We start from the raw sequence: 26,708 nt of genomic DNA, 5'->3' as shown, positions 1-26,708 counted from the left end.
GTGAGAGTCCCTCGACGAAATTGCGCCAATAACCGCGTTTTTTTGCTTTGATTAATTGTTTCAGCTTTATCTCAAGCTTTGAATATTCCTCGAAGTAAGTGGAGGTTTTGTGTCTACGAAAAGCTTTGAAAGCATCAGATTTTTCTACATACAATTTTGTGCATTCTTCGTCCCAACCAGGTGTGGCTGGTCTCCTTTTAAAGGGTGCACTTGGAACTTTTCTTTTTTGTGCTTCCAGTGAGCTTTTGTAAATCAAATCGGCTAGGAATCGATATTCTTCCAATGGTGGAAGCGCATCTATTGATTCGACACCGATTGTCACCGCCGTTGCATATTTCTGCCAGTCGATGTTCCTTGTAAGATCAAATGGAACCCGAGATGGTTCTGCAGAGTGAGGGCCACACTTTATTGAAATGATGATTGGCAAATGATCGCTACCATGGGGATCATTGATAACCTTCCACTGACAATCCAATGATAGCGATCTTGAACACAAAGATAGGTCGAGTCGGCTTTCTCGAGCCGGAGGTTTTGCTATACGTGTCGCTTCACCAGTGTTCAAAATAGTCAAATTGAAATCGTCACATAAATCGTAAAAAATAGCCGCTCTATTGTCGTCATATAGATCGCCCCACCCAGTACCATGGGAGTTCATATCACCCAGAATTAATACTGGGGATGGAAGAATCGAAACTAGATTCCAGAGTTGACTACGGCTAATGGAGGTTCTTGGTGGAACGTATACTGAAGCTATGCAAAGATCTTTGTTCTTCACATTTATTTGGCAAGCAACGATTTCGACGCCGGATAGAGCAGGAAGGGAAATTTTGTAGAAAGGGTAGCACTTTTTGATCCCTAAAAGTACTCCTCCATAAGAATCGTCTCTATCCAGGCGTATAATGTTAAAATCGTGGAAGTTGAGTTCTTTATCGGAAGAAAGCCATGTTTCACAGAGAGCAAATATATCACAATCAGAATTGTGAAGTAAAAATTTGAACGAGTCTAGTTTAGGCACTAGACTACGGCAGTTCCACTGTAGCACAGTGATCATATCTTCAACCTCGTTCGACGAATTATCCATCGAAAGATATGATTGATGCAAGGAGGGGCCATGAAACAGTCAATTGCTTAAGATATGATTCTAACGTTGGAAGCAAGGCAGAAACTAAGCTTCTTAGAGGGTCTTGTATGTTGAACATGTTTAATATGAATTCCACAATGTCCGAAAAAGCTAGCAAACCTCGTTCGGACTTGGATTTCTTTTGAGAAGTTTGAGGAGCAGCTTTTTTATTTTTTTTATCTTTGTTGGGCAATGGCGGAAAATTCTTGCTGCATCCAGGGATTGGATCAACAGGAGCCTTTGGTTTTGTTTTTTCATCCCCATTACCCTGGGAATTTGGCAATCGTCTGGAGGTGACTTTAGTTTTCTTACGGCGCACTTTCGGGGAGGGGCATTTTCTTTTTGAGGAACCGTCAATTTTTGAAGGTGCGTGTACCACCGTAGAATCACCTTCATCGGATGAGTCAGAGTCCGATTCTTCAACTGACAAAACCGAAAATTGGTTTGCATCTTGGACGGCTGATGCAGCCTTCAACATTTGAGCATATGTCTGCTTGGAGCGTCCAGAGATTGAACGCTGCACTTTATCGGAGTGCTGTTTGTACATCGGGCACTCCTGCAAGGGGTGAGGATTCTCGCCACAATAAGCGCATTTTACTGATTCTTTGTGGCAAGAATCCTCTTTGTGGTTTTCACCACATTTGCCACAACGAGTTTTGTTGCCGCAATGGCTGGCCGAGTGTCCCAGCCTTTTGCAGTTGGTACAATTATATACCCTCTGTACAAACAACCGCACCGGAAAAAAAGCACCATCAATTTTAACAAAGTTTGGGAGAACTGAACCTGCGAAAGTCACCCGGAACGAGTCTGAATGTTTATAAACTTTTTTACCGTCTAGCAAAGATGCTGAATGCAGTTGCCTTACATCCAGTATCTTCACTAGCGCGGTAGCGAATGTCGAGTTTTTAAAAGTTCCCGAGGCATGTTTCAAGTCCTCGACAGTCAGACTCGCGTCGGAGACCACGCCTTCTATCTCCACATCTCGAGAAGGGATGTAGATGTTGTACTCAACACTAAACAACTCGTGATCAGCAATTTTATTTGCCACATCATAAGTCGGTGCTTCTACACGCAGTTTGTTGAATCTTTCTTTGTGTACCAAGATTCCCGGATACTTACGCAGCAAATCTCTCGTTATGTCGAGAGTTTTCAAAGGTTTATTTTTGGGCCGAAAAAAGACAACCCATGGTCCTTTCGAAGACGGTTCATAGTATCTGGTTCGCGTAACGTAGGCATCGGAAGATGCCATAAGTGTTGCGCAAAAGTGGTGCGCAACCACTTAAGAAGGAAAAAAAAATAAAACCTTCACTAATTAATTAATTTTAATTACTAGTAATTAAATTTTTTGCCCAACGTACGAACAAATCAAAAAGAAAAAAAAAATCGAAACAAAAAAAAAACTTATATCTACTTGCAAAAAGTTGTCTCACTATGACCCATACTCCCCTACCAGGGGTGAGAGACAGAGTCACGCGCCACGAGGCAAAATTAAACTACAATAGGGAGGCAATGGACTTGCAAAATGTATTGTCTAATACTTATGCCGGTTGTAAACAACCTATCAGCCGTTGCAGCTAGATGGTCCGTTTGCTGCTGCTGGTGGTGATGGTTGGTGTTGGTGGGTCGGCACGATGATGAAAAAATGGCTTGACGACTGGATAGATTACCGGGGTGGATTAAAGCTGGATGGCAACTCCAAGGGGCTCGGCCCATGGAATTCCACTTCCTCTGTTGCACACTGGTCACTTGGGGCACCCAATGGGGGGGTGAAAAAACCGCTCGGGCGGAAAAAAAAACTCCGAAAAAAAACTAGATGCCGCGTGACTGAGACCGGGACGTTGTTAACCGACTGAGTGTTCAACTAGGAATGATCTAATCCTTAATGGTTGTTCTAAACTCCATTGCACTTTGACAATAATGAAAGTTGTCTTATTAGAAAATAATGAAAGTTGTCTACTGTAATAAAGGTGGTGTTTTGCTAAAAGACACTAGAAAGATCATTCACCCGTAAAAGCCCGGCACAAACTTTATATTTAAAAAAAAATGTAGCACATGGCCGATTAATTCAAACTTTTTAAACATCATTCCAGTGAGTGGTTCTTACATCTGTAGGGTGATACTCCACCAAGAACATATTATTTTATTTGTGGAACTTAAGACCACACGCCTACCATGGAATCGGTTTCGGATGATCCGGATTATGGCTCTATGTGGTCAAATTTCCGAAGAACCAGTTCCATATATTCTGGATTATGGTCAAATTAGATATCTTTGCTAACCATATCAAGCGACATATCAAATCACATATACTAGTCAAAATATGACTAGTGATGAGTGATATTAAAACTACAACCAGCCTACCTATGGTCACCACGAAACCAGTTCTGGAAATTTCGAATTATGAATCCGTATGGTCATATTTGATATGTAGGGCTGGTAGCAGGTCACTTTTTTATGGCTTGGTCACTATTTTGAAGCCAGTCACTAAAAAGTCACTTTTTACACCAAAAAGTCACTAAAGTCACCCGTAAAATAGTCACTAAAGTCACCCGTAAAATAGTCACTAAAGTCACTTTTTCACTACTAAAATAGATTGAAATTGAAAAATATCAACAAAATGTTTAAATTGAGTATTTGGCACCAAGACTTTACAGTAGTTTTAACATAATATACATATCTGTTAAAAAATTGAAAATTTTAACCAGGGTGACCAGTGAACCACAAAACATTAAAAGACCAGGAAAACTATTGGGAAATGCCTTCAATTTCGATAAAAATCGGGGAAAATATACCTCCTTTCCCAGAAAATAAATCGTAAATCTTGTATACTTTCCAAAGGTATTTGTCTGTGATAGATTTTCAAAAGTCTTTCAAGGATGGTTACGAACTTTAAAAAATCCAAAGTAAATTTTAAGAGAATTTTAAAGGATTCTAGGCATGACACCATAATATATCAGAGAAGAATACCAAAGTACAGACTGCGAAAGTCTCATGTAAAATTAAGTGCTCTGAGGACCGATTTCTTCATCTCCGCTTAAATCTTATGCCAGGTTTACCTATATAGTTAAACTTGGCTTAAGACATACGAGCCTCGCTTTTGATTGTTGTTTAAATTATTAGAGACGCAAAATTCAGCTCCGAAACAATTTTGGAAATAATTCCAATATGTTGTAGAGTGCATTTTAACGAGAGTTCTGAGAAGAATTCTATGACAATTTGATGAGGATTATGGGTCCAATTCTAATAAGAAATCTATATGAAATAATGAAAATCCCGTGAACTCCAATGATGGTCTCTGCAGATAGTTCTAAAAGAATTCTGGAGTGATTTCTGAAGATATTTCCAAGAGTATTCTAAAGAGTTCGAAATAAATCCCGAAAAGAATTCCAATAGCATGAGGGTTCAATCTCAAAGGAATTCTGAGAAGAGTTTCCAAGTTATTCTGTGATGGATTTTTGTTTTGAGAATTCTAAGGACAATACGGATTGAATTTCCAATTGAATGCAGGGGAGAAGTTCACGATTATTCTAAGCAGAAATTTTTGAAATTTCTTAGGTTAATTGCATGGAAATTCTAAGGAGAATTCTAATAAATTTAAAATGGATTTATGGAAGGAGCCTTCAGGAAGCTCCTTGAAGAATCAATAAAAAATCTTAAATAATCTACTTTAACTAATCATGTGTTATTACTTCAGGCGTAAATTTAACGATTTACATAGTCGGAGATGCCTAAAGTGGAGATTTTATACAATAGATGAGGAAATTAAATTAGCAGTGTGAAAATTGTATATAGAGAGTAGAAAGCGAGCAAGGACAACTTTGAGGAAGGTACGAATAAGGTTTACGTCAGATGAAACATGAGTGTGAAACAATCGACAGAACTGTTTCCGCACATCGGAGGTACATGAGCAAATCGGCGATCATCCTTTTTGCCGGTGGCAGGGGGAAACACCCTTCACCATCCCTCATTAACGGATGAGCTTGGTAAAGGAGATGCTCTACCCGATTCGTACCTTCCTCGAAATGGTCTTTTGTTCGCTTTCTACTTTCTATGTACAAATTTCACACTATAACGGTACTATCAACTCTTTACTTTTATCTTCTCATCTATCATATAAAATGACCACTTAACTCCTAATATTTGATGTTAAGCATTTCCAACTACGAAAATAACCTATTTCCAATAATTTTGTTGATTGTTCTGATAAGATTTCCAAGAATGCTATATTATTTCTGTAAAAACCTATTTGCCTCAAAGTTTAAGAGAAGGAGAATTATTCTAAGTTCTTCAGATCATTCTGAAGAAATTCTGTGAAAAGTTCTTAGCGGATTATCAAAGTTATCTACCTAGATATATTAAAATTTTAAAGATTTCGAACGCAGAATCGAATTCTAGATCATAAAAAATGGGAATTACTATTTGTAACGTAAGCAAAAGTAAAATATACAAATCTCTTCAGATGCTCTTCACAGGAGATTCCATTGTGAGATTGGATTAAATTAGAGGAATTTATGAAATTTGATTATAAGTTCCATGACATAAAAAGTTTATTTCAACATCAAACCGTATTTTAATTTCTAAGTAACCATATAAATAGTTTCTTATTTAGTATTTACAAGTCACTATTTCCGTAATTTTAATCACTAAAGTCACTACTATTATATCGCATCAGCACCATCAGCCCTGGATATGACTCATAGCCATATCAAGCGACATATTAAATCATATCATGTAAGAGTTGCAGTGAGTAAGAGCGTACTTATAACAGTATCCTCCCCACTAAGCCGACAAATTTGTAAATTGAACTGTCAAGTCCATAAAAAATCAATGTTACCAATGTAAATAAAGTTCCATAAGAGGCCATGATGTCGGATTAAGGAGAGCCGGAGTGGGGAGATACCAAAGAGGTAACTCTAAGACTAGAAGGTCCCGAAGAAACGTGCTCAACTTTTTGACTCAGCTCTGGTAATTTCTTAGGTCCCTATCTAATCGATGCGCCCCTCGAACCATAGGAAAATCCACGAATCCCTCATTTTATCTTTCATACTATTCCTAATGGCAAGTTTCGATATGGAATCATATCAAGTTACATATCAAATCACATCTACTCGACGAAATATGACCAATGGCACTCAAATGACAACCATAGAGCCATATGGTCACGGTAGAACAGGTTCCAGAAATGCAGGAGTATCGTTCTAAATGGGTAAATTTGTTTTATTTTTTTTAACCATATCAAGCGACATGTCAAATCACATCTACTCGACGAAATATGACCAATAGCTCTAACAATTAACAACAGAGCCTTATGGCCACCGTAGAACTGGTTCCGGATACCCCGAATGATGGCTCCACATGGTCAAATTCGTTATCTATCATTGCCATATCAAATCACATCTACTCAACGAAATATGGCCAGTGGCACTCCAAACAACAATGATAGAGCTTTATGGCCACCTAAAAACCGATTTAAGATGTACCGAAAATATATGGCATAATATGGCTGAACTGAATCCGATAGATCCGAGTTTGATATCAACAGAATTTCAGAAACATAAGTGAAGGTGAATCGTGGAGGGCCAGAAACGAAAGCAAGTACCTACTGCATTAGAGCCAGGCAAGATATCGCAGCGGAGGCAGCAGTCATGGCCATGCTTGGCATGCACAGTTGTACACACCAACTGCTCATTCGTTAATAACTTTTCACTCTGTTGTTGAAATTTGTTTTTATTTAATGAAATTGATAGATTAGGATCATAGTTTACTATAGATATGCAAAAAGTAGGTAAATCTTAACATTTGAAACAACACCAATGAATTTTTACACTTTAAGTACGAGATGTGCAGCGAGCATTTCTCACTTCATTTTTACAACGTAAAAACAAATACAGTTTATCACTAGAATTTAAATCTCCTTTTTTTACGTATACATAACAAGCTTAAACTCTATTCTATCTACTGCTTCAAAAAAAACTATGTTTCGTCAACTGTGTGCAAAGTTATTAGCAAATTAGCAGTTCGTGACCAAAACTGTGTATGCCAAGCATGGTCATGGCAGTGGAGCTGACAGAAGAGCCTCAACAAGATCGTCAACCTTGTGATAGGAATTACACCAGGGTCCAGGTCAAAGTAAAAATAAGCAGCCACCCAGGATTGAAATCTTTCATGTTGGTAGGGGAAAGGGAAGTTGACGAATTAACGAGGAAGGGAAGTTGGCAGATTAAGAGGGCAAGGAGGTTGACCAATATCCACATTCCATACAAAATGTAATATATTTGTATGGATGATTGTTTTTGTCCCCCTGCGGGTTGGACTTAAAAGCTCTCAAAAACTGGTCTTGTGGAATGTAGTAAGTGCCTAAAATCACATCAGGTAGATGAATGTTTCCGCTAATCGAGTATATGGAACTGGCTGATGGACTGACAGTTGCTTTGGATCAGTCCATAAACTACACAGATCGTTTTATAGATAATTTAGAACTACCCTTCCCCCGTGAAGGCATTCATGCATACATAATTGAAATGCTTGGCAACTCCTGAATAATCAAACAATAATAGACAACCGATTTGTCTGTATCCAAACGTTTTTTTTTGTCACGGTGTCCATTTTGATTATTGATTTTTTTTTTATTTGGATGTCATTGAATTAGATCACTCGGCTAAGTCACATCTATAATTCAAGACCATGCTGAAGGTGACTGGGTTCGATTTCCAGCCCTGTTTGTGAGTTTTTCGGGGTGGAAAAATTGTGGAAGTGCTCAAAGAACACCAAGTTGAAAACGGCCGTAAAATCCCAGAGGAGACGTAACACTGCCAAAAACAAGTGGTGATAAATATTTCGTCGAGTAGATATGATTTGATGATAATGATTAATCATGAATTTTCCTGAATGTAAAACCATTACCTGGATCATCAGAAACCTATTGTAAAGTGTCAATTAGCTCTATTGATGTTTCCACTGTCACCATAAAATATCCGAACTAGTTTCCGTGGTAGGCATGGGTCTTATGATTGTTCTCTATCATTTGTGGAAGTGCCACGAAAAAAAAACGTTTTCTCAATGATAAGTAAGATATGTGACAAAAAATCAAAAAAAAAACACCCCGGTGCCAACACATTCTGTAATATGTATATAACAAAGAGTGAGGGGCCTAGGGGGGATGTAAGAATCACTCACCAGAATGATGTTTAAAAAACTATAAGGAACAGCCCTATGGGGTTGTACGCAATGGCGACGTAGGACTACGTGGTCATATATAATAAATTTTATTTTTTAACTGCAGCAGGAGCTTGTGTTTTGTGTTAGGAATATGAATTTGACGCGCCGAAAGCACTGCTGCTGCTGCTGATGATGATTCCGACGACCAGACACCACCACTCACGGTGATTGGAACTGAATCCGATCAACGGTTGAGGGCAGCCTTGATCGCTAGCAGCTTGTGGGGAGCCTTTCGTAGTGTACTGGAGAACACCACCACTCACCACGCGGTGATTGAATAAACACCGTTTGGTGAGACCGGATGGAATTCAACTTTGAAATCTGTGTTAGGGAAATCGCTTTTCGCAGGCAATCGGTGATAATTTTAGTTATCATAGCTACAGTTGCACATTCGTGCATTTTTCAATAGTGACATTTTAAAAATGATAAAGTCTTAAATTTAACAGATGCGTAGGAATATTTCTGATGGATTGGTGATAAAATTATTGAAATTGGTCCAGGGGCAACTGAGTTATTAACGTTCAAAATCTTTCATAATTTTGTTACATGTTCCATTTTTGGTTTTCACAAAGTGTACCCTCATATAGAAATCAAAGACGTAGTCCTTCGTCAAAATTTCAACTTAATCGGTCATGGTAAATTTTTGATAGCAAAATGTTTGTCGCTGGGGGCGACCCCGGTGTAGTGTTTAACATCCATACCTCTCACGCCAAAGTCATGACTTCAAATATCACCCCCGGACAAGTCACGAATGACCCAAGAATGTTAAAGTGACTATAATAATAAACAAAAGTTTATCCCGGGCTTTTACGGGTTAACAAAAGAAGAGAAGGAAGATATGATAGTAATTCCTTAACTCATCAAGCATCAAACTGATTAGAAGAGTTAATGCCGATGGTACACCACTAAAGTAAAAATGCAAGCGAGAAACAAAGAACAATAAATAAGAATCAATAATCAAGAGACAAAAAACAAGAAACAAGACTTAATATGAAGATAGAATCAAGAACCAAACCTTCGGATACATAAGTTTACCGTATTCCACAAAATTTATATTCAGCATATATTCAATAAGTTTATCGAGAAAATTCTTCAAACCGTCTATTTAAGGACAAGTTTGATAGAATCTACAAATGCCATTGTCATGGTTGATTTGGCTTGTAAAACTAGTAAAATCTGCCATTATAGTGGCCCTTTGTGGGTTCAATAAACCTTGTTCTCAAAAGAGACAAGAGACAACATATTTTTCTGTCTTCTTTGAACTTGCCCCAGCAGGCCTCCATACTTCTGAAAATTATGATGCCCGTTACCCGTTAGACCGTAAATACATAGAAATAGGGTTACCAAACCTTGCATCGGAACATGCAAAACACATTAAAATTCACCCCAAGCATCCCTTCCTAAATCCGTCCTTTCTTATCTCACGAACCCGCACAACTTCTTACGATTTTTTTTTGTCTCCCCTTATTTATCTCTAGGTTCCTCGAGGCACTGCAGGCAGGCTGTATACCGGTGCTACTGTCCAACTCGTGGGTGTTACCGTTCCAGTCGAAAATCGACTGGCAGCAGGCAGCGATCTGGGCCGATGAAAGACTGTTATTGCAGGTAAGGATGGGTTGCTTCTTGAGAAATGACCCCGTGTTTTGATTGTCAGAGCTCCCACAAGCTTCCGACGGGCGGTGAAGTCGAAAAAATAAGTCCCATGAGAAAGATTTATTTATCCGGCCGGGGGGTGGGGTTGACCGAAAAAGAAGGCGAAAGGACCGGAGCACACTTTATGCCGTATGTTTTCTAGGGTGGTTCAAATTATCGAATTTGCTCCACATGGTTTGATCGATTTCAAGTTAGGGTTCAGCAAAATTGAGAAAATTTTGCTATAAGGAAATGATCAGATAACCTAATCAGGTAAATGCACGGTATTGTCAAGCTGGAGGTGGTGGGTTCGAGGAAATCTTGCGGGTTGGAAATGTGCCCAACTTCTCTGAACATAGAGTATCATTGTAGTTACAACTCGATATACAAATGTATGCATAGAAAGCTCTGAATTTGTAACTGTGAAAGTGCATCTAGAATACACTGGAGTCGCTTTTTACGCGGTTTTTTTTATGCGGATTTCGGAATTTACGCGCTTTTTTTTACGCGGATTCCGGAATTTACGCGGTTTTTTTTACGCGGTTTTTTTTTACGCGGGACGTATCACCCGCGTAAAAAGCGACTCCAGTGTACTATGTTGAGATCCAGCAAAACGCTCCGAAAAGAAGCGTAAAAACCTAGAAAAAGAACAAAAATAATAATAAGAAGAATATGAAGAAGAAGAATAAGAAGAAGACGACGAAGAAGAAGTAGAAGAAGAAGAAAAAGAAGAAAATATTATGTCGAAACGCTAATTGAGCAGTTCTACGCCAAAGCGATCTAATGCGACCTTCTTCGATTTGCATGAAACTATGCATAATTCTTTTTAATTCTACTACTATTGTATCACTATTCACTATTCGCATTCACTATTTACTTTACTATCAGTTTTAAAAATAACTTTAAAAGATACGTATTTCGTTTACTACTTGCAAACATCTTCAGTGTCTAGTCATAGACTGAAGAAGTATGCAACGAAATACGTTTGTGTTGTAGTTTTTTAAAGTGATAGTGAAAGAAAAGTGATACAGTAGTAGTCGAATTAAAAGAAACAGCGTAATAAGGTATACAATTATTCTACTAAAACGCTCATCAATCAATTTAGATTATCCATAATTGTTAGTTATGGTCAATCATTTACATTATTTTTCTGAAATTGGGCATTTTGAATCTTGCAAAAATTTTCAAAATGGTGTATTCTAGATTTTCAACTAAAAGTAACTCGAAAACGTAACTTTTAATTGAAATTAAGTCTGATACAAAGTTGTCCGCAAAATATACACGGTGAAATAATTCAATTTATTTTGGATAGAAAATCTAAAAACTTTTTTCATAGTTGGTTGGAAATGCTATCTAACATGAAGCTTTAGTGTGATGGTGTGATAATGAGCTAGAGAAAGGTCTGAAGAGGGTAGGTTGATAGTTCCACTAGAGTACGGTAGTATGAAAATTGGATAGAAGTTGGAAATGAACGAAGGGGCATTAATGCGACAGTACTAGTCAAACGCACACTTCCTTACCTAACTCATGCATTGATGCATGAGTAGAATTGAAGTATTCCTTCAAATCTTCAAAAACGTGTTTAAAACTTAAATAACAAAACAAAAATAACCCTCTTCAAACGCTTTAAATATTTTTCTTTTAACAGCTTACTCAAAAAGCTAACTTCTGTGAAAATTTCAAGTTGGACACTTAAAAAATTAAAAAATCCATTAAAAACAAATTTCGGGCCAATTTTTGAACTTTCTCTATAAAGAATATTTAAAGAAATTTTGCACTGAAAACCACAAAACTTTGAAAAATTTCACTATCAAAAATGTTAAAGAAATAAAGCCGTTGGTCCCCGGTCTATGAGTTGATGGGTCGATAGGTAGGGTCCAGGTGTGGGAGTTGCCTTCCTGGCGTCGGTAGCATTGGGACTCAGTACAAAAAAACAAGATCGACGGAAAACAAATCAATGAAAAAAAAAGCAAAAATGTGAATGATTTACCATAGCATAGTATGCAAGAATCTGACTTGGAATCGATTGCTCTGTTTGAAACATTTTCAATCATTTGAACCATCCTAATATCCAATCGATTGTTTAGGGTTTGATTTAGGAGTGAGTGTGGAGAAAGGTTACGGGTCGGGGCGGACACTTTTAGTGGTTCCGTATATGCCATAAACAAGCACTACCATACATTCATGCCAAGGTGTTCCATGCTTGGTATCATGGCTTTTTAACGATGTTTACGGTTTTTATTGTATGTAGAGGGGTTACAATTCAAAGGGGTTTAAATCTCATGGGCATAAAGTTGAGATTCACTGGTAAAGATTCTAATGATTTGATGTAGAAATATCACCTTGTATATCTCTGAGAATTAGATCGCAGGTTTTCTAAGCTAGACTTCTACAGTTTCCATTTTGCTCCACACAGCGTGATCTGCGCACACCCTGAGTATCACAAGGAAAGATACTGGATCATTAGGCCGAATGGTTACGAGGCTGAATATCGAAAAATTGTTTATTAATACTTCTGAAGAACAGTTGCTGGTCTAAAAAAGAGAAGCAGTAGGGGAAAGTGGGGCAATGTGGCCACCCGCTTAAAAATCAACTTCTGTATATATAAAGGGTGATACGGTCAAAATTTGGTCAAGGGAAAACGCGTGTAAATCGGTGAAATCGTTTATTTAAAAAATCAAATTAAATTTCTTTTTCAAGTTCAATTAGTATAAAATTCAGGAAAAATATTCAGTTAGGCTTCCGCTTTTCCAAATCCGAATTGCCGGGCCTAACGCTTGACCCCTGCCATCAGATTTTGTACAGCCACCTTGTCCACCTTCTTCGCCGCAGAAAGCCAGTTTGCCTTGAACTGCTGCTAGCCCTTAGCAGTTTTTTTGGTCTTCTTTAGGTTCCGCTTGACAATAGCCCAGTATTTCTCAATTGGGCGGAGCTCTGGCGTATTGGGAGGGTTCTTGTCCTTGGGAACCACCTGCACGTTGTTGGCGGCGTACCACTCCATGGCCTTTTTACCGTAATGGCAAGATGCCAAATCCGGCCAAAACAGTACGGAACAACCGTGTTTCTTCAGGAAAGGCAGCAGACGTTTATTCAAACACTCTTTCACGTAAATTTCTTGGTTGACAGTCCCGGAAGCTATGAAAATGCTGCTTTTCAAGCCACAGGTACAGATGGCTTGCCAAACCAGATATTTCTTTGCGAACTTTGACAGTTTCATGTGCTTGAAAACATCTGCTACCTTTCCCCTTCCTTTTGCCGTATAAAACTCCTGTCCCGGAAGCTGCTTGTAGTCGGCTTTGACGTAGGTTTCGTCGTCCATTACCACGCAGTCAAACTTCGTCAGCATCGTCGTGTACAGCCTCCGGGATCGCGCTTTGGCCGTCGTATTTTGTTTATCATCGCGATTTGGAGTCACTACCTTCTTGTAAGTCGATAGTCCGGCTCGTTTTTTGGCTCGATGCACGGTTGTAGACGATACACCCAGCTTATTTTCGGCATCTCGGAGAGAGAGGTTAGGGTTTCGCTTGAAACTACCGGCAACTCTCTTTGTCGTCTCAGCGGCTTCCGGTTTTCGATTTCCCCCCGATCCAGACTTCCTAGCTGTCGACAAACGTTCCCCAAACACTTTAATTACATTTGTAACGGTTGATTTGGCAACTTTTAGCGATTTTGCCAACTTTGCGTGCGAGTAGCTCGGATTTTCGCGAAGCGCGAGCAAAATTTTGATACGCTGCTCTTCTTGCTTGGACGGCATTTTGACAACTGAAGAGTGAATTCCAAAATCAAAATAGGAGCAACATTCTACACACACACACCTTCAAAATGAGGGGTGTTCAGGTTTTTTAAATGCAAAATTGAAAGAAATACGTCAAGTTGATATTGACCAAATTTTGACCGTATCACCCTTTATATTACAATTAATCTGTTGCAGGCTTAATGTCAAGCCTACTTCAACTATCGATTTCAATTAAGTCTAACATAATACTATTCTAGAGCAAATATTCAAATAATGTTAGACTAGCTCAAAACGTCAAAACTGTTTTAAGATTTCTGAATCAGAAAATAAGGTCTATCAGTAGTGTTTTTATAACTTATCGTTGATACTTCTTCAGCAGCTTTATAAATGGTCATTGGTTTCTTATACGACACGATGTTTTCCTAGAGTTTCATAAACGATGAAAAAGATTTTCTAAACAAATTATTATTTAAGTCCTTTCGGGGCACTATGTGCACCACTGATACCTCAACTTAAATTCTTCAGTTTTGCATTATTCCTTCGATAAATATGACTGCATCATATGAAATCACGTTTTGAAACAGCTGCTTTGGTAAAAAAAATCATTCATTTAAGACTGAACACATATAGCCTTAAATAGGCAGTATTTCTGAAATTTAATTTATTCTACAGAAATTAATTGATTCTGTTAAATATTGTTTTGCTACAATTATTCATTGGTGACCCTTCATAAAGCTTCAAGAGAACAAAATATTCTTGCCGGTTGTTTACAAGGTCGCTCATACCACCCATTTTACCCCAAGGGTTTAATTTAAGATTCAAAAGTTTACTTTTATAAATTCAATTTGTCTTCATGATGAAAATAGGGATTGAAACTATCCATTTGGTTAAACATCATTCGAATTTTCCACTGAATTTTGTATGATTAGTGATGATTTTCTTATGGTTACCAAACTGCTCCACTTTTCCCTAAAGTAAGTTGGCTTAGGAAACCTCTGCGTGATATCAGGAAACGTTTGTGAAAATTATTAAAACATCTGGAAGTCATCACATGAGTGCAGAAACTTCCACGAAATGGGTCAGTTTCTGCATTCCTGCATCAACTTCCAGATTTTCGACTGATTTTGACGGAAGAACTTTCACTCACGACAGATCAAAAGAATCACCAGCTGGCCAAACCACCAGGCAGCGCAAACCGCGTAACCAGTATTAGTTAAAACAACATCACTGCTAATCCACTACTAAATATGTGGAACTCAAACTATGTAGCCCTAAATAAAAATCGTTAGATATTACGAAATATTTTAATCAAATGAACCAAAATTAATTATTAATTACCGGAAGTTCAACTTTTTTGATATATCCACTGACTTATTCACCAAAAAAATTAAATTAAGATATTGAAAAACTCAGCGAAAAATATGTAAACAATGTATGTTACTGAGAAGAACAGCAATTTTTTACTTAACAGCTCATTAATTCTGCGATTTACAGAATTTTTGGTGGAAGCAAAAACTACTGGCATGATTACTGAAAACTCAGCTGTTAATACACCCAGTTAAATTTTATCAACTCCGGTAATCCAAAATCTGTGTGTTTTAATTTAAAGGAAAAATATAAAATTTCCTTCTTCCTAATTGGACAAGGGAGTCATGCTTCTAGATAAGATATCAAAGTAACAATTTTGGTTTTATGAGCGTTCTGTAGATGTAGACCATAATTTAGACTTGTACAATGCCTCGATAAAACTTGCAATATTACTTAGGTGTGCGCCTATTGCTGAAGTTTTGTTCGCAACGACCTTTATTGGCTCCTAGAGCAGTTTTGACAGGTCATGGATAAGGGTACCCTGAGCCACTTTTCCAAACAGCTAGAAAACTAGGATGATTTAAAAAAAATACACAAATATTGAAGCTAACTGCTGTAGGCCTCTAAAACCAATCATCTCGAAAATGGCTTGATGATGCAGATCTCAAAACTTTGCACTGTAAATGCTTATATTTTTCGAATGAACTACTTTTAATTAATTTGAGGGTTACTGTGGGAGATAAAAAGTCGATAAGAACCTATTTTTACCCAATTTCATTAATTCATTATGATGGCTACCAAGCCTTTGGGGGTTTTTCATCACTAGAGAGTTGTATAGATTTTTCTCCTTTACTTTAATTAAATCTTTATTTTTTTTAGTTAGGTAGGTTCCGATTCTACACATTGTAGTTTCATTTTTATACCTGTGATTTTGACATGTTTACCTAGGGGATGAGCACTTAAGGGGGTTAGTTTTTAATAAGTTCTAAAGTTCTTAAGTGGGAATGACACTGATGAAGACTGCACATTGTCGTCGAAATACGTATCTAATACAGAACACCAACAGACAACCTATGATGTTTAAACTAACTTAATTACGGAACAGTCAATTTTAGTAAAATGCACAAAAAAGCTATAGTAATACACCAATACATTTACATAATAACCCTTGCAACGTGTCCGCTACAACCATAGCCCTAGCGATGTTCCTGCTTGATTGAAGAGTTTCCAAATGAATTAACAGACATCGACTTCTGTAACTCGGTAGCCGGAAGGGATCTCGCCAGGTAAACCGCCGGAGAGCAAAACGAATGCTGCGGCGTTGAACAGATTCAATCCTCTCCGAACCGTTCTGAGAGTGCGGAATGACTTTAACCAGTACATGATGCTTGAATGTTAGTTGAGTATCCACTACAACGCCAAGGGCCTTCACATGGTCCACGCGCTGAATAACGGTACCATGAAGCTTGTAATCGAAAACGAGTGGTCGATGAATCTGAGCGAAGCAGATAACAGAGCATTTTTCAGGATTAACGATCATTCGATTTCATGTGCACCAAGCCATGAGGAATATCAAGGGCACCAGATGACTACCTTGAGGAATTCCAGATGTGATGAGGATGGTGATATGATGATAAATGTCTACCACTCATAGTAGCACGGAAACTACGGCTAATAGCAGTATTAATTCTAGATTAATGATTCAGATCTTAAAAAGATCAATTCAGGATATATGTCAATTTCTAATTCGCTTATTCTAAAAGATAGGAAGTGCATAAGTAAATAAACATGATAGGTAAGTTAATCACACAACTTGTTTCCTTATGTTCCTCCCGTTCCTCCTCAATTGTACACCTTGAGGTATTCCAGATGTGACCAAAGCCTAGTTAGATTGGAATCCGCCTACTGAAACCGTCAAACTGCGATCGACAAGGTAGGAATTGATCCAGCGTAGGATACAATCACTAACGCCGAGTCTTTTCAATTTAGCTATCTTTATAGCGTGATTGATTTTATCGACGGCCCCAGTAATACGTTAATTGAGTAGCCTTTGCGTTTTTGTCAGCCGTAGAATCATCGGAAAAAATAATAAAAGCATAATTGAGGAATAGAAGTATTTCAAAATTTCAAATCTATATCTCACCGTGCCAAATTTTGAAATCTGCATCATCAACAAGGAATCAAAAATATCTCAAAATGACAAAATGTCAACTATAACGCTATGACAGAAATCGAAACCAATAATGATATAATCTTCTATTCCCTTTTTCATGAAAAACTGCCTTTTGAGCGAGCTATATTTCGCTCGGGCCGGTTAAAAGGAAACGAAAAAATAGATGGCAAGGTGCTTCACAAAATAAAGCCGAAATGAATCTCAACATTGAGCGTTTAACTTTCCTCAAATTTTAGAAAACAGCTCTATGAGGCAATTTAAAAAATATATATTTCAGACATTTTGAATGCTGGCTCGTCAAATAGTTATAGGTTTTCGGTATAGTATTGAGCTTAATTGGTTGATACTTTAAGAAGTTAGATCTGTTTTAGAAAAAAAATCTTTATCTAAAAAAATTTCATTTTCTTGAAATACAAAGAACCAAACTATTTGAAACTTTGCTCATTTTTAGTCCTAACGATCTCTCATATGCTGCTATCAAGCGTTTTACTAACATTAGTAAAGCTTCACATCGGCTCCGCCAATAAAGTCCAAAACTATATCGATAAACCAAAAAATAGTTATCCAAACACCAACCCAAAATTTCAAAAATATATTCATTCAAAGTGTTTTAAAAAAAATGTCCCTTCAGGTGTACGCTCAATTTTGCGAAACACTGTATACTTTAATCCCCTTGGTTAGACAAATCCTCTTGAGATTTTTTTCCTCAAACCCCCATTCTTTAGCAGGATTTCATTGAGGTCCATTTAACGATCAAACATCCTACCAAAAATCAATAAATGTCTTCATAAATCCTAAATTACCAGATCGCTCAAAAGAGCATCAATTTGCTCCGCTACGCGCTACTAATACAACCCCGGGGCCTATTGTTTTCCTTCCCACCCGGAACAACAATCGTCCGATCTTCCTTCCGTCACCTTACGCTTTATAACCCTCCCCTTTTCGTTTTCCTTTTATTTGTTTCCTGTTGGTTACCGGTTGTTTTATGAACGTCCACCTCCATTCAAGCGGGATAAAGAATCCGAATCCCAAGCCATAAATTGAATTACTTTCCCATCGTTGCATCCGGTTTTCCGGTTCTTCGAATTTCCAAAGACGCAAGAGAACATTCTCAGGACCGTTCCATTGCCTCTCATTCTGGCGAGCGAGGGGTTCTGACCTTAAGGCATTTGTAAAATTTAGGCAAAATAAAGTTTTCCACCCTTGCAAATCGACTACCCTTCTTTGTTTAGACCTGTTTCTACTAGACTTGGGGAAAACAGTAGAAAAGTGCGTCTTCCCCTGAGTCGCCGTTATCGACGACGATGACGATGACGATGATGGTGAGGTCAGCAGCCGACATTTCACCGTTCCCCGGGTTTCTGGTGCTAATGAGACACCAGGGAGTTCTAAATCACTCACTATGGCCACACCATTTGCCGCTGCCGAAGCATCGAAAGGGAAGCGAAACGCCAAGGTGGAGCCGATTCCGGGAATTGAAAGCAATGGTGTGTTTAGTTAGGCAGGGTTACGGGATGTAATATCGGCTTAGGTTCTCAATTCGGCCTATCAATCAAATAACTCATTTATTCGGCAATTATACACAATAGTAATGAAACACTAATAGCACATCTGCTGTGTTATTGTAATCCGTAAATTAATCGTCAATTTTTTTGATTTATTGCTCTTTTTTAAAGAGAAAGTGTAGAGAAATTTTAAGATTTTTCAAAACGAACGTGACCAGAAATTTTTAAGCCTTTTAAGCCGAAAAAAGACGTGACCAGAGATTTTTAAGCCTCTCACCGACCTCGGCTGGGATTGAACCCAGACCCATTGGGGTGAGAAAACAGTCACGCTTACCACTGCACCACCAGCGCCGGCTAGATTTGTTTATTATTGCCAATTCAGAGAAAAATTAGCACTTACCGTCAGATTTGACAACCGAAATTGACAATCGTCACTGACAGCCAATTCCAATGAAACTTTGAAGCACAGAACCAAAACCATTAACAGAAGGCTTTGTTCTCATAACAACGCGAAAAGCATCACTAAACATCAATAAAACAAATGATAGGTCAGAGTAAAAATCGAAGAAAACTTAAGTTTGTGTACGGATTTATAGCGTTACATCTGTGTCATCCCCGATTTGCATGATTTAGCTTGAAGAAAATAAAGGTTTAAAATATTTAAAGTACAAAGTGATGCAATCGATTATCGTGCTAACAATCCAGCCGCCGTTCAACCCAGCAATCATGCCTATAAATATACCAGAAGTTCATCATGCATTCTAGCCTGCAATCTAGTTAAATTCGGTAAACCGGATAAGTTTTTATAGCGATCCTTAAGTGATCTAGCTATACTCAACACGTTCGAAGCTGTCAACTAAGCGGTTCAGCGGAAAACAGTTAATTTTGTCCTTAAACGGGCAATAAACGATATTTGTTACTCTCAAACTTCCAAATATTATTTCATGGTAAAATTATTGACATATAGCACAATCAGGGTCCTTTGATATTGGGAGAACCTCACAAAAAGGTCATGAAATGAGGTTTAGGAATCAGACATAATAACTGGTTGTGATTTCATAGTAGTTTCATGTTTTGAATTTTATTCAATACCCGTTTTGATGGATTTTTGCAATGAGCTCTGCTTTGTTTTAGAGGTATAGAACGAAGGGTTTGTTTTGTAAAAGTTTGAAGTCTACAATTAATTTAATAATATGTTTTTGTTTCAGTGTTTGGAATGTATGGCAACTGCGGTTGTGTCTTCTTCTTGTTTCTGAAAAATTAATGAATGCTAAGAATTCTGTGAACTGGTAATAGGGTTAACAACCCCATTTTCGGCCTATTAAGGACAACCCGCACTTAGTATTTCTTAATCTAGCGCAGTTTAGCACCAAACGGAATGTTATTATTACTGACGGCTTCCAGATTTATTTACCTTTCCGTACGTATCGTAAGATTTGATGAGAGAAACCAATCGTTGGGATATTGTCAAAAGTCTAACACTGCTTCTTGACGCCAAACTCGGCCTACTCGAAACGCCAATGAATTCACTTCGACCTATCGGAGGAAAATAAAAATTGATTCAGTCGGAGCACTTCTTTTGTTTTGGGAATAATGGGTGCAAACCTTCATTCCACGTGTTCTCATTGTCTTCATTCGGTAGCGTATTAACTAAAGTATCGTACCAAACGCATAATTGACTTGTTAACTCTGAAATCATGGATTTATTAGAAGTATTCTGCTCGATGGGCCCAAAATGGGCGATAAGGTCAAAGTATTTCTCTACCCTAGCTAAATTGCGAATGAAATTAAATGGCTTGAGCAAAACAGTTACGTGGAGCCGTTAAAGTGAACAAGTATCTACGTCCTGAACTACTATCGTAATGCTATCGACTGGTGGACTGTTTGTAAATAAATTTTATCGGCTATCAGACTTTTAGCGAGTAAAACCATTTTTTCCCTCTACTCCCAACGTTTCAATTGTATATTCCATCTTTTTCAAGGAATCTACATAGAATTCTTACATAGCTTAAGACGTTTCACAATTTACAAGTTTGGTGACTTACAGAAAATAACGTTTTTTGTCTGGTGATCTGTGATCAACAGTGTTTATCGTCACATGTTCGAAATCTTGCATCAATTTACCAATAATTAATCGTCAATTAGTTGTCGGAGTCTAAATACACATTCTACAGTCATAATTACTATCAAACAGGAAAAACGAAAAAAAAACCGTCATTTTGTACCGTTCTAGTCAAGTGGGTAACATTTGTGGGTCTAATTAATCATTTTGTTCGACCATTTTCCACAGAGATGGCGCTGTTCCGCTGATAGAAAGTGATAAAAATCCTCATATAGAAATTGAAAGAAGTGGGAATAATTCGCTTTCGGTGCATATTCAGGTGAGAAAAAGTGAAAGACAACCTAAAGAAATTAATTAGGGACTTTGCCGTTCAGTTTTTTTTCCGGAAAGTGTTGTTAAACAAGCTTCAATTAATTAAAAATAATTTTTCCCCATACATGTTTACCTGCTTTACTAGCAGTTCCTAGAGAGTCAAAAAATTCAAATTTGAGAGAGAAAATTTGCTCTCACGACCTCAATCTCTCAGCATCCCAAGTAACATTGCAGTTTTATCACGGTTTTAAAGCATGCTACAAGTCTAAATCATAATCTGCAGAACCCTCATAAAACCCCAATTGCTACTTGGGATGCCATGTATTTTGTTGACACTCGATTTGTGATTTCCCTTTCATAGATTATAAAATAGGGTACCTGTCACTACAAAACTTTTCTGGCACCTCTATATATGCATTTACTTTAACATTTGAAATCCCTCCTTTTTTACATATTCTGCGCAAAAGATAATTTTATGCCCCGCCCCATACATAAAATTCGGCGGGAAATTCTGTGAGGGATGAGCTATTTTGTGTGTAGAATGTGTAAAAAAGGAGGGATTTCAAATGTTAAAGTAAATGCATATAAAGAGGTACCAGACATGTTTTGTAGTAACAGGTACCCTATTTATATAATAATAATAATCTACACTCAATAAATTTGTCACATAAATTTCACTGGAAAAAACACGTAACCTTCAGAAATTAAAAATTGTCTGTAAAGTACATGACATTAATAAAATTCATTACAAATCTTATTAAAAACAATGTAATAAGCTTTGAAACTTAGATGAATATATATAAGTTTCAAGTGAATTTCATGTAAGATAATTTCACTTAGATTCTACATGAATTTATAGTGTGAAATTTTCTGAGTGGTGATGGCACAAACAAAACCTAACATGGCGTCCGAACGGTGTATTTTTGACGAGTTGTTTCAGAATTCACAAATACCATTGGATTTGTTGAATTTTCTCATAAGTATGATGTTTTATTTTTGTCATGATACACCATTTATTTATGGTATGGTTTAAGAACGAGAAATCGATGGACGAGGAATGATCTCACCCGAAAGATTGGCAGAGGAAGTGCAGCTGGCTGGAGGTTGCTGGGACACATAAGACATATGATCAGCTTTCTGAACAATACAGTTTTTATTATTTCGAAAAATAATTTTAAGATTCTCAACAATGGTTGGATGCTACGAATTTAAGTGAAAACATAATAAAATTTACTTAGAAAGTACCATAAAATCTATGTTGCTTTCTAATGGATTGGGCAACGGTCTTTTCACTTTGAGTAATTTTCACTTAGATGCTGCATGAAAATAAAGTGAAATTTACTTCCAAAGCCTATACTACCTATAAGAGTTGTACGTGGAATTTAAATTAGAACTTTCAAGCTGATCTACATATGCAAAACGTAAAATTTACATGAAAAACTAGATGGAAAAAATCTAGGTATGTTTTCAAGTAAAGTCTAAGTGAAAAAAATGCTGAGTGTAAATGCATATATAGAGGTACCAGACATGTTTTGCACTGCAGTGTCCTCTGTGAACAATTATAGGAAAACAGATTGTGTGTAGTTTCCGTTAGATGTCACCGCAAACAACAGCAGTGACATCTGATGGAACATGAATGCAGAAGCTTGACAAAATGATTAATTGTTTGTTGGGTGTAAGTAGGCTGGTATTTGTCAACTAGTATTAGTGCAGAACTTTGGGTAAATGCAAAGGTTTTCTTGCACTAATACTTATAATTTACCATGAGTTCTGCACTAATACTTGTGCATTTCACAAACGCCAAAGAAGCCTATTTCAAGACAAACATGTTAAAAGGGCATACAAGCTTTTTGTAAACAAACCTCTGTAGGCCTTTTTCACGCGGACCGACACACGCAAACCATCAACATCACCGGGTAGGGGAAACTTTCCCCTTCTCGATGATGTTATTAGTTTGCGTGGGTGACCCTCGGTTGGCGAGAAGAGGGCCTACAAGGTTTGTTTACAAAAAGCTTGTATGCCCTTTTCACATGTGGCTCTTGATTTGTCTGGTTTGTTTTCGTTTTCTTTAGTGCGTGTAATATCCCTACGTTAGTTTTACTCAAACTGTCACAATCGCCTCGCTTGTTTACCGCTTTGTCTGTATTGATGATGTGGCAAACCTCCAGGACGGGAAGCGCCGATGCTTGGATAACAATAATGTGACTCAGAATGCACGAAATTACACTATTTGTTACCAGGCGAATCTTTGTTATTGACGATAAAATTATTTAGAGCTTGAGCTTGAGCTTGAGCTTGAGCTTGAGCTTGAGCTTGAGCTTGATTGACCGCCCACGGTTGCTAGTCTGTTATTGCCAGATCAGCTGTAATTACACAGAGAACCAATAGACGATGCTTGGGACTAGCAATCATCCTCAATGTGTAAAAACTGGTGATCTTAAATTAGGCAATACCAGCGCCGGCCGTGCCCGAACACAGGTCAAGAAAGGAATGGGAAGGATTGTGTTGACATGACACTCGCTTTGATGGAAGCCGAGAACACCTCTGCACTTCCACGAGGAATCACTGGGATGTTGGATAAGAGGGTTGGGTTTGCAGCAGGGTTCGTTTTGGTAAACGATAAGCTGAATTGATGTCCTAACGATCATATAACGCGAAGGAGCTTGGGACTAAACCCACGGTCTTCTGCCCAGTAAGCAAAAACGTTTGCCACTAGGCAGACGAGCACCTTTTTAATAACCGAGTTGCTATTATTACCATGTAGTCATATTATCAAATAAAACGATTGACGAATCTTGAATGTGGATGGGCCTGAGATTAGACTCATGATGTTCTGCTCAGTAAAAAAAAAACGGTTGCTCTAAGGCCACCGAGCCCCTCATATCACATAATACCGTTGCTCAAATTTTTGTATCCATTCAAACCCGGAACCAACGACAACAACGAGTTTCGCAAAACACACGATACACAAGCGATTTTACTATAAATCTCTTTGATATGTAAGGACTTGGGACCGCGTTTTTCTGCTCAGTAAGCAGGCCACTGTAACCGACGATCTTTCAAATCCGAAAACTAAAAACTACGAAAAAGTACTTAGGCCTTCATTAAGTTCCACTTTCACGCGACGTTCAATGTTTCAATTTGCTCTTTACGTATTGTTCAGGCTATAAATAGGCTCTTTTCAAAAATTACGCGAGAAATACGCACAATCGTCGCCTACCTCGCAAAACTGGTTCCAAACGACAACAAAGGCATAAGCAACGATGGATTGTTGAACTTTGCTGGCTGGTGTAGTGCTGCTGAAAAAAGATAAGTCTATTATTTTGGTTAGTGATCGTTTGGATTTGGGTCACCCCACGTTGTGTTTAGGTTAGTATAAATAAATAATACTATTTAGTCATATAAATCAACACAGCTCATTATCTTCAGCGTTATCGGTTTTCGTTTCTGGATCTTAAGTTGCCTCTGTGATATACTTACTTGCGGCATACTATTTTGGGAGTGTATATGAGCGTGTACCATGTACGGTAGCTCATCTCTCATCGTGATGGTGGGACATAGTAGACAAATTAGAGAGAAAACAAGGAGGTATTAGTATTAGTTATATGTAAACAAACAAAACAAACGAAGAGAAGAGGAAAGAAGAGCAGAAAAATAAAAAAGGGATGAAGTAGATAACAAAGAAAAGAAACGTAGGCAGATTATTAGAAAAGGCATTATCCGAGACTCAGCAATCAAATGTCACTCCCGCCGAGATCTCAGCGAAACCCCCTCCCCGCAGAGACCCGCACAGCCGAGCTCGGTAGAAAAACTAAGTGTGTAGATAGATTAGTAGGAAAATAAATAAAACTACTTTATGACTCAAAGTGCAATGGAAGCGTTAGTTTCGGGATCATTTCAGTGTTAGAGTTATGTTAGTTTTGATCCGTAATCAGCCCTGCCGACCCCTCAACATTAGTTGCAGGCAGTGGTTGTTAGATAATGCGGCACTGTAACTACTACTATTTTAGAGGTATGATTCGTCAAGTTTATACAACTCAATGTTCAATTGAGGCAAACTATCTATCTTACAATTACAAAAGCAAACCTAAACTTACAATTATATGCAAATGCAAAATGAAACTTGACAAATCATCGTCAATCCCCTTATTACAGGGCAGGGCCTGACGATTTGAATCTAATTTTGATCAGTGAACGGGCACCATATGGTACATTTTCTCACCATGAACCTATCATTTCCAGCCTATCTGAACTATTTAATAAATGGAAGCCATAACATGGGTTACGCTCCCCCTAAGCGGGCCATCCGCATCCTGTCTCTGTCTTATCTCAAATACAAAACGCCAATGGTATGAATGTATCTATATATAACTTGGAAATGACGTACAATCAAATAAACGCGTAACCTACTCACTTGGTCAGGTTTCAGAATCGTCCAGTGGGCAGTTTACCGCAAATTTGATATTTTACCCATTGAGTGTTGATTAGTCAGAATGAAACATTGTGACAGAAGTTGAGGTTACTAGTGTATTAAATAGTCTAGGTCCTATTAAGGATTATATCTGAAAAATCCAAATCTGGCCAACGCCCACCCTAAACCTAAACCTGTTCTAATCCACCTGAAATGACTAACGAATGGAAGACTTTGACTACCCAGCCATGCAATAGTCTCATTCCGTGCCATATGGCAACTTGATGATTCTATTGCGCTCATCTTCTTGAACCACCCAGGGGAGACTTGGTTCTGTACCCAATGCTTAACTTATCTCCATTCCACTCAGCTACTCGCAATTTCTTGTGATATAGTGGGCGGAATATTATTATATGAGACAATTCAATGCAGACGTCTTTCCAAATTTGGCAGATCGACAGGTAATCGGTGAGTTACCTCGATAGTTGCTATTCAACAACTTGACAACGTCCCATCGTCCACGCCTGCTATGAGAATTTCCCATTGCAGACGCCAACGAAATGACGTCATCGAGCTATCGATCAACTACCCTGGTTATCGCCTGGTTCCTTATAGCACGATGCTAGGAGGCGAACCGGAAGAATCGATGAGCTACCTCCCCCTATTGAAGATAAAATTATTTAGATTTGACAAAGATGTTATAATCGATCATTGACTATGTGAAAAACAATTTTGTCAATATCGCGCAAAAGTCTGCCAATGACAATGAAAAATCTCAGCACTGGTCAGGACTAGGAATCGGTGATAGATCTCACATCCCGTAACAAACCACGAAAAGATGATTTACCCACGTTACGGGGTATATACCCTATACGACCAACTTTTATCTGCACGGTAAAAAGTTGTCACATCTATTTCAAATGCTCTTGCACTTGACTCAGTCTTTCATACGGCACTACGAATTAAAGTGATAGGAGTAATGTCTCTAAAGTTGGCCTATGGATCTAAGATTGGGCCCATCGCTAAAAATCTGCTATTTATCAATTTTATCTAGATGAACGCGTTATTGGGACGTTACTAATGGATATTTTTGGTTGTTATTGAAAATTTAGTCGATTGCCGAATTTGTGTATGGGCCCAAATTAGGAACACATTACATGCAATTCCCCTATATCATTGATTTTCAAGTTATTTGAGTTTTGAAACAAAATGATTTGTCGTTGAAAAATAT

The 26,708-nt window shown here is 38.0% G+C and overlaps 1 protein-coding gene across 1 annotated transcript in view; it reads left to right on the top strand.

Annotated features, from left to right (window-relative positions):
* ttv (exostosin glycosyltransferase 1 ttv) overlaps window positions 1-26,708 on the top strand; it is a 504,257-nt gene that overhangs the window by 430,131 nt on the left and 47,418 nt on the right. Inside the window, exon 4 of the mRNA XM_065233387.1 lies at window positions 9,817-9,943. Within this exon, the coding sequence (XP_065089459.1) occupies window positions 9,817-9,943 (127 nt within the window). The remainder of the gene's footprint in view (window positions 1-9,816; window positions 9,944-26,708) is intronic.

This window comes from Ochlerotatus camptorhynchus, unplaced genomic scaffold (assembly GCF_037179485.1).
Source record: "Ochlerotatus camptorhynchus isolate MF236.1 unplaced genomic scaffold, CSIRO-AGI_Acam_v1.1 ptg000401l, whole genome shotgun sequence".
NCBI lineage: Eukaryota > Metazoa > Arthropoda > Insecta > Diptera > Culicidae > Ochlerotatus > Ochlerotatus camptorhynchus.
This window is presented reverse-complemented; position numbering and strand designations above follow the sequence as displayed.